This window comes from Camelus bactrianus, chromosome 34 (assembly GCF_048773025.1).
Source record: "Camelus bactrianus isolate YW-2024 breed Bactrian camel chromosome 34, ASM4877302v1, whole genome shotgun sequence".
In the NCBI taxonomy this organism is placed as follows: domain Eukaryota; kingdom Metazoa; phylum Chordata; class Mammalia; order Artiodactyla; family Camelidae; genus Camelus; species Camelus bactrianus.
This window is the reverse complement of record NC_133572.1, coordinates 8,002,097-8,011,523: the sequence shown is the minus strand read 5'-3', so window position 1 is coordinate 8,011,523 and position 9,427 is coordinate 8,002,097. Positions and strand designations below refer to the sequence as shown.

The 9,427-nt window shown below is 44.4% G+C and overlaps 1 protein-coding gene across 2 annotated transcripts; it reads left to right on the top strand.

The window, feature by feature from the left end:
- Positions 1 to 784: 784 nt before the first annotated feature.
- GPRC5D (G protein-coupled receptor class C group 5 member D) lies at positions 785 to 9,081 on the top strand. Of its 2 annotated transcripts, XM_010946449.2 has the most exons (4): positions 785 to 929; positions 1,670 to 2,599; positions 7,591 to 7,658; positions 8,825 to 9,081. In XM_010946449.2, the coding sequence occupies exons 2-4, from the start codon at positions 1,705 to 1,707 to the stop codon at positions 8,912 to 8,914; spliced, it is 1,053 nt and encodes a 350-aa protein (XP_010944751.1). In that variant the 5' UTR covers positions 785 to 929; positions 1,670 to 1,704; the 3' UTR covers positions 8,915 to 9,081. The 2 variants fall into 2 exon arrangements, with proteins under 2 accessions (XP_010944751.1, XP_010944752.1); XM_010946450.2 differs by lacking the exon at positions 7,591 to 7,658.
- The last annotated feature ends 346 nt before the right edge of the window (positions 9,082 to 9,427 follow it).

The following is a 9,427-nucleotide window of genomic DNA, read 5'->3' as shown; positions in this document are numbered from 1 at the left end:
GAAGAGGACCAAGGGGTAAGTAAATTTGAAGGGGGCTGGGGGCGGCCTGCGGCCGGTACAGACGGGCTACTGCTGCGTGCTCCGTCAGTGCCACCGCTGGAGGAGAGGGCTGTGTTATACCAGTACCAGCGGGAACTTTGTGTTGCCAGTTCTTCCATCTTCGGCGCTGGGAATGCCTCGATGCAACAGGAACCAGAAAAAGTGCATTCTGATGGGGGGTGGGGGGCGAGGAGAGCGGGAATTATACCAGAGGCTTCAGCACCACCAGGAAGAACTGGTCCAGGTGGGGGTTCACACCTGATGGGTGGCCAAAGTCTGAGGAGGGACTTCCAAAGGAGACAAAAAGAAAGTGGCAGAGGAAAGAGACGGATTTCCCCTTACTCACCATGCTGCCAACCCCTGGCCCTTTAAATGCATATAACCCTCCTTTATGGCCCAGGAAAGCCCTCATTCCTTTGGAATGGAGGCTCTTTTGGATCTTATGATCCAAACCAAGTTGTAGGGAAGACTCCGGAGAAGGCTTTTGAGGGAGAAGTTCAGAAGAAGAATGAAGTGTCCTCCCGTGAGGCCAGTGGAGGGCCTCCTGCAGCCTCTGATCACATGGGAGCCTGTGGGAGAGAAGCAGTCTTTCCTAAATTCACCCCCCTTTAGGATCGCCTTGAGGCCAAGGTGCTGCTGGTTAGCAGTAAAATGAAAAATAATTGTTCTCAGCAAAAGAAACGTAGGAAAGCTGTTGGGAAACTGGGGTAGGTGTGTCTTTCTGTCCTTCCTGTTCTTTTTATAGGCACTGCAGGAACGTGAGTGAGGGCCTCCATCCTTCCGCCCACCTGGGGAGAGATTAAAGACGCTGAGGTTGTCTCTGTCTTACTCATTGGAGTCACAACCTCGCAGCCACTACAGTCTCAGCTCCCGGCGTGGACACCGAGGAGGTAAGTCGGAATGAAGGGGCCAGGTTCTCAGCTGTCAGCCTCCATCACTCCAGCCAGCCAGCTTGGAAATGACCGAGGGGCATAGAGCTAGGGGCATTCAACTGTAAGGTACTTTTTTCTGAATGGATAGGTGTGATTTTTTTTTTCCTAGACAACACCAGTCAAGACATAAAGTTTGGTGCTAAACTGTCCAAAAAGTTAATTGAAGGCAGAGACAATTTTGTAAAGTTCTTTGACGGGCCAACAGTGGGTATCTAACAGGAATGGTTTGCACTGGATTGACCTGAATTAAAAGAAGGAACATTCATTAAAATGACTGGGAAAAATCATCTGCCTGTCTCTGCAAGCCATGCACCATGTCTTGAATGATCAAATGGTCCATTAATGTTGACAACCCTTGTCCGGGAGCCTGATACACCTAGAGACCCAGCAATCATAGCAAATGTCATGAAAAAGATTCAGCCTTAGGATTCAAAAAGCCTTGGTGGAAATTGTAATGAGGAAATGGGTGAATTATCCAGAGTCCCCAAGCAAAGACTGTTTTCATTTGCCCAGCAGGATGGAGCTGGGCTAGTTTTAAGGGTTTGATAGTTTTGAGCTATTTCATTCAGTATTTTCAGATGTCTTCAGAGACATCAGAGTGTCCTGCACAGGACTACCCAGCAGGCATCCTTGTGGGTGGATGTAAAGTCATGTTGGTCTTATCTTTTTTTTTTTTTTTTTTTTTTGCGGGCGAACAGAAGACTGTTCCTGTGAGGTCCACCTACAAGTCACCATGTATGAGGAGTGCCAGGAGTCCACAGGGGACCATTACTTCCTCTGTGACACCGAGGGAGCATGGGTCATTGTTCTGCAGTCCCTGGCAGCAATTGGCATAGCGGTTACAATCATCCTACTCCTGACATTTCTCCTCCTCATGCGAAGGGTTCAAGACTGCAGCCAATGGAACGTCCTACCCACCCAGTTCCTCTTCCTCCTGGGGGTGCTGGGGCTTTTTAGCCTTGCTTTTGCCTTCATCACCCAGTTCAATCAGCAGACGGCCCCCGTACGCTACTTGCTCTTCGGGGTCCTCTTTGCAGTCTGTTTCTCATGCCTCTTGGCTCATGCCTCCAACCTGGTGAAGCTGGTCCGGTGTGGAGTCTCCTTCTCTTGGACCACAATTCTGTGCATTGCCATTGGTGTCAGCCTGTTGCAGACAATCATTGCCACTGAGTACGTGACTCTCATCATGACCAGAAGTATGGGGTTTCTGTTTATGACACCCTATCAGCTCAACGTGGACTTTGTGGTCCTCCTGATTTACGTCCTCTTCCTAATGGCCCTCACGTTCTCTGTCTCCAAGGCCACCTTCTGTGGCCCCTGTGAGAACTGGAAGCAGCATGGACGGCTCATCTTCGTCACAGTGCTCATCTCCATTATTATCTGGGTGGTGTGGATCTCCATGCTCATAAGAGGCAACTCGCAGCTCCAGCGGCAGCCCCAGTGGGACGACCCCGTCATCTGCATTGCCCTGGTCACCAACGCGTGGGTGTTCCTGCTGCTGTATGTCATCCCAGAGCTGGGCATCCTCTACAGATTGCATAAGCAGGACTGCCCTCTGCAAGGCGATGCCTGCCCGGTGCCAACTTACCAACACAGCTTCAGAGTGGAGAACCAGGAGCTCTCAAGAGGTACTTCCCGGGGGATGCAGGGAGGCTCTCCTGTGAGAGAAACAGGAGCAAAATCAGGGCAAGAGGATGAACCAAGAGGGGACAAAAGGGGGATGGTCAGAACTTAGGTGAGCGAAGAGATACTCAAGTATGTAGATGAAGACACTCAAAGTCAAGGTTAAACTTTCTTTAAAAATCAGCTCTTCCAAATCACAGAGATTTGTGGGGAGAGGCCAAGACAGAAAGGAGTCAAAGGCCCTAAATAAAGAGGGTGTGGCTCTGAGTGCTCCTGCTGGATAAAGAAAGGCACCCACTATAAAATGAGTTCACCAGCCCCAAAATAGGCTTGGACTCCGCCATTGCATGGCACATCATGCTAAGTCCAGATGTCTTGGCCATCAAGTGCAAAGTCAACCCTGGCGACAGTGACTTGTATTTTGAAAATTTAAGTCTCAAAGCTAATTTGCCCAAACACCACTCTAAACTGATTCGTAGGATTCGTCACCTCATTAAAGTCACAAAGCCCAATAACGTCTGGATTTCCACTTCTCCAACTATTCAGTCCTTGAAAGCCTTCAAGTTTACAAATAGTGAAAGGAAGAGCCATTAAGTCAGAATTCTGAGCAAAGGCTTGGATGGGTAATCATTAACAGAAATAAAGAACTTGCTTATGTGACATTTTCATAAGAAGTTCTGGGTCAGATTTGTATCCTTATGTAAGGCCAAGCCACCTGCCTATACATTGTTAAGGAATAAAATAGATTATGCATGGGAACAAGGACGCTTGGACCCCAATAACCCGGGGGAATTAGTGGCTAATTCCAATTACCTGGAAATATGACAAAATTCATTAATTCCTTTCTGAAACATCTGGCCTATTATTCATAACCCAACATCATAGTTTTACATCAATTTTTGTGTCTTTATAGGCATCTGATTTCTCACAATTTATTTCTAATGTGCAAAGATGATGTTATTTTATATATTGTATAGCACACATTATGTTCACCAGGCTCAAAAAAATTAATAGAACCTTTCCTTTTAAGTCATACACTTTTCTGAGCTGTAATCTATGGCTAATTACACATTCAAATTAAATCCTGTTCAGAGAGGGGCAGCCATTAATTCAGTTGACACTGTGCATCCTTTGTATAAGAGTTTTTCATTGCTTTTAATGATACATCATCAGATCACTGAGGTTCATGGCAGAATTGCAGAGTCAATCTTTCTTGAAACTACTTCTCATAGTTCTCACCAAAAGATAGGATAAAATTTCTTCTGTTTGCTTTATTGCTGTTATATGTTTCTAGGAAACAAAAGTCAGAGAGAGCGAGAGAGAGAGACGTTCTTAGAGTTTCATAAAACCCAGAACACGCTGGGACTTACAATGATCAATATCCCATACCCTAAAAAGATTAGGCCACTGATTTTTTTTTTTTTTACAGTTTGATAATTTGTAGCTTTATTTTTAGGGTTTTCGGGGGGTTTTGTTTTTTGACAAGTGTTTAAAATATCCTAAGGAGTGTCTTAGCAGAAGAGCAAGGGCTTTCAAGAACACAGTATTTCCTTATTCCTATCCTTATTACTGGAGCTTTGTTAGAAAACCTACTTCTTTTTTTTTTTAACCCACTTTCCCCTAAATAATTCAAGTTCTCTGGAGGTAAGAACTACCAAAATCCAATTAGCAGCCTTCTGTGAAGAGGAAGTGATGACACTTTCAGAAAACAATTAGAAAACCCATTTCTGAGCGGGAAAGTTCATTTCTGACAGTGACAGTCATTGTCAATATAGCCTGATATTTTGTGGGGGGAAAAAAGTGTAGAAAAGAACATAGAGATTGCTCTCCAAAACCAGGCAGAATAACCAGAAATGTAAGCTTTAGAGCATGGAATCAAAATTTATTGGATTTTGGAATAAATACAAATGTCAAAATTTTTTTAAATGATTAAAACTCAAGAAAAAGTACAGGAGTACACCTAGCTAGGAAAGATGTATCAAGAGAAACAAAATAGGTAAGAGCCACACAAGTACAGTATAATAACCATAACCTGGAAAATCCTCAGCATTCCTGAAGGTCATGAGCTGACAGTGGGACAGCAGCTCACCACTGTCTTTGTTTGCTCAAGAAACACTCACAGTACTGCGTCAACAGACGTGTGGTCAGTGTGAGCAATCTGGCCGTTGTATTCAGCACCGGTCAGGCTCCCGCAAGAATACCCACTGCAGCTCTGCGATCCACTAATGACAAGTAAGAAGAAGTGAGAACTTGCAGAGGCTCAGTGGAAACCCACAAAGATGATTACGGGGTCATAACAGCGGACCTACGTGGGAAGGTTAAGACGATGAAACTGAGATGGTGTTCCTTAAGCTTCCTGTGCCTTTCTCATAGACACTCAGGCTTTCTCTAAATTCCATACTAAAGCACAGCATTTTGTTCTGGTCCATGAGACGTGGCTTTGTCACATGATTATTCCGATTTATAGCTGTGACTCCAGTCACATAATTGTTTGATTTACCACTGGGTTGTGAGATCAGAAGTATTCAGCTGAAATAAGAGTAAGACAAGAGGGGATTAGCAGGGAATTTCACAAGTATGAAGACCTCTCTCCAAGAGGCTGTGGTCCTGCTGTTTTCTGTTTCCAACTAAAGATGCGCCAAAGCACGAAGTATTTAGATTAAATATGAAAATAAGGGTTGATACACACAGAAATAGATCAGCAAAAGGGATCAAGGACTCCATTTCCTGGGAAGTCTTTTGAAAGGTTAGGCTTTATCTCTCCAAGTTGGCTTATGCACTTAGTTTCAAGATATAAAAACATCTTGATGGAGAAAGAAAATGCAATCAGGCATGTGCCTACAAGACACCAAACAAAAGAGTATAAATATCCTTTGCCATGTGTTATAAATGTGTTCCTAAAAAAACTGTGGATTGATTGAACTTTTAAAATCAGTTGCTTTGTTAACTGAGAATTTTGAATGTGACATAATTTGCAAAGATCTTAAGTATAGGGTGGCCATCGTGAATCTTTTTTCTATGAAGGGAAAGCTCCTGTTCTAATCATTGCCTACTTTACCTCTTTTAGATTAATTAGAATGTTGTGATATCAAGTTTGCTGAGTGCAAAACCCATGTATATTTTAAACTACCATGTTATTGTGGGCATTTTTTCTATCCAGCGTTTAAATGGGTATAGACCAACCTAGCACGATTCTTTTTGAAGGAACTAAGACAGAAATAATGAGACTACGCAATGTCAAGTAGGTCGATGACTATAAAATGATGTGAAACAAGAGAAAAAAATTCTTGCAAACACAGGCCCTTCAGACCTTTTTCCTTACAGTAAATAACAACTTTTGCCAAACATAGCCCTTTTTGACAATTCTCAGCATTTTTTTTTCTTCAGGGTGCCCACCTGACTGGGAGAAACCCAATTTAAATGGTCCCAGGCAGTGTCATTTTTTGTTGTTGTTGTTCTTTCACAAGGACAAGCTATAATATCTCTCTTTTGTCACCCTGAAGAGCTACAGGTCACAGAGGGAGAACTGGCATAAAGTGGAGAGGAAGACAGTGAGTCGAGGCAGGATGTGCTCGGTGTGAGGACAGACAAGGCTGGGGTAATGCCATCCATCAACGTGCAGGATCAGGAGATCCCTGGGCAGCGCAGGGAAGCAGAAAGTTTGCACAACACACCCTGGCTTTGAGGCTCAGCTCCGCTTCTTCCCAACCTTGAGATCAAACCAAGTCCTCCTCCTCTAGGAGCTCAGGCTCCTTGGATTTAAATGGTGGTTGTTATGGCCCTGCCTCTGCTGTGGATACATGTAAGGTCTTACTTAACTCAGATTTCATACCAGGAGGTAGTGGCAGGATTAATGCGGGGGGGAGGGGAACACTCAGCTTTTTGGTAAATTCATGAACAATAACTCAAGCTGGAGATTTAGGCTTTTCTAATTTGTGATCTGGTCTGATGAGAATGTTGGAGGAATGTTAGTTACCAAGAGCCTGTGTGTGAAGGAGTCTTATGCCACAAGAAACAAAGTTAAAAAAAGATTTAGCTCATTCTGCTAGGAAGTCAAGATTTTATTTTCACAAAATCCAGTCCCTCTAAAAAATCCCACTAGGAAGAGGATGTCAAAGCATCGATGATAACTATACCGCTGACTCCACCACCACTAATAACAGATGAAGGACAGCTCTGTGGTGTTTTCTATACATCGTGCCCGATTCCAAGGGCAGTAGAGATATTAATAGATTTAATCTTCAAAGCAACCCAGTGAAACAGATTGACTCATGAGCATCACCATCCCTCTTTCATTCTCATGAGGAAACAAAGGCAACAGAAGATTAAGGACTTGGCCCCAGGTTACAGAGATAACAAGTAAGCGGGCAGAGCAGCGCGGCTCCCCCTTCCCCGCGCTCAGCACCGCTGCCCCCAAGACCAGCAAATCACAAATTTGTATCAAACAAGGGCCTTAGAGACAGACAGCTCTTGTCTTCACAGAGCTTACAGTCTTCTTGAGGAGACAGACAGTAAACAACCACGTGGGATTATTCTACGACAGTATAAAGCGGTCTTGAGGGATTTTTAAATTATGTCCAGTTTTACAATTGAACCAAAGCTTGCAGAGTATCAAGCCTAAAGGGACTTTAGAGATGATCTAATTAACGCCTTTTATTTTACTGTTAAAGACAGTGCGGTGCCTGAGGTCCTGTAGGAGCAAAGGCCTTGATGCTTTTTCTCTAGAAAGTGATGGTGAACCTTCAGCTTCTTCAGTTACTAAAACAGATGTGCTTCTCCTGAACACACACGCTATCCGTATGCAACCTTCCTCAGAAGCTTTCAAAAGACTCTTTTTTAAACCATAGATTTTTTTTTTTTTAAGCAGCCTTAGTGGAAAATTTCTTTTTAAAGGGTCGGGAGTCTCTTTGCAAGCCACTGAGTCATGTATTCCTCACGTGCTGTTTCCAGCTGAATCTCCGACACTAACCCAGCCCCTCCCTCCTTTGGCTTTCAGCCCGAGACAGTGATGGAGCTGAGGAGGATGTAGCATTAACTCCATATGGTACCCTCACTCAGCTGCAGGTAAACGTGCTTGTTTCTGCGCTCCAGGGAGGGACACACCAAGAGCTCCTTCCTTTGGAGAACTGCCAGGCTTCATTTCCAATGGCTTTCCTGACCTCAGAGAGGAGAGACAGGGTCATCCCTACAGGCACATGGAGCTTGAGCCATCCAGATTCCATCCAGCCTGGGGCAGTGCGATAAAGGGAAATCCTGCCTTTGCCTCTACCCGAGCCCCTCCCAGTCCCCCGTGGCACCAACAGTATATTCTGATGCAGGTCAAAGTCCCTGAAAGAAAAGGCAGCTTGAAGGGTCTGTGTAGGGTGAAGAGGAGCAAGCTCACCACTTTTTGCCTTGGGGACAACGGGGAACTGAAAACACGTGTGAGTCTCGGATCTGTTTTTAGTCTCAGTTGTCTAAATGTTATCCCCTGGGCCATACTGGCTGCCTCTCTGAGTCACTGTCTAGCTCAGGCAATCCAGGCTGCCTCCAGAACAGGGCGAGGTCTGTCACCATCATCTGGACACCCAGATGGGTGTACCAGTTTTAATCCTTGCTGGCAAAAACAGAGGGACACTGCCGAGGAGAACTAGAGGTGACTTGCATTTGTGCCCTAATGGCTTAAAGACCCACAAATCTGGAGGTGGGGATAGAGCTCAGTGATAGAGCATATGCTTAACATGAGCGAAGTCCTGGGTTCAATTCCCAGTAATTCCATTTTAAAAAAATTTTTTTTTTAATTTTACTAAGTTACTAAGACCCAAGAGGGAAAGCCATGCTCAGATTCTTTGTTTACTGAACGTGCTAGGCAACTCGAACTAGGTGAATCCCTCTGATCTGTTATCTGAGACTTTGCCTATTCCTGGAATGGCACACAGACCAAGACATACCTATATCATTTGCTGTAATTAATCCTCCAGAAGGCATTTCCACAATGAGAAAATCTTTACTCTCCCTGCCAAGAATTTCTTGGATTACTTTCAATTTCCAGTAATCTTGCAAAAGGATTCTTGCTAATGGCTAAGAGGGAAGATAGTAATGTATTTCCATTATGGGTAGGCTCAACTTTTTTTTTTTCCTTAACAAAGGATTAAATGATGGTGAAATGATAATATCTCAGACATAGTTCTAGGAAGTATCAGCCCCTCTGTTGGCTCAGAAAGTTGATGATGACATTTCTTCCTTTCCAGACTGTTGATCCCCCCCAGGAGTATTTCATCCCACGGGCTAAACTAAGCTCCCAGCAAGATGCAGAATTATACAATCCACAGGAAACATGAGCAGTGAAAACCCAGAAAACCATCCTGATGTGGCCCTGGGGAGCCCACCTGCCAACAAAGCATCATCTCATCGTTCCTTCCCTGCTTCCTGGTCCTCTCCATCCATCTGGACCCTTCATCAGGAGACCGCCCTTTTAAGCATAATTACATTCTTGCTGACCACCCTATCATGACTATGTGTCTCTTTCTTCATTCACATAACTGAAAGATTCCCTTCCCTAACAATGCTAGGACAAGTTGGCACCTCTTACTAACAGGACCTAAAGACCTTGGTTTGATGAAATTAGGGTCATGCTAATGTGACGAAGTAGAAGTGTCAGTGGCACCTTACTACTGGATCACTCCTCTAGTCATTTTTGCTTAAGGGCCCCTAAATATCATGGACCCAGAACTTGCAATAAAATGTATAACAGAACCTTCAGGACCCCCACAATTGGGCATTTCAGGGACCTGCAGTCTGGCAGGTTTCTCCCACAGGGTTAGCACCCTCATGACAGCGAGCAGGGCGGCAGA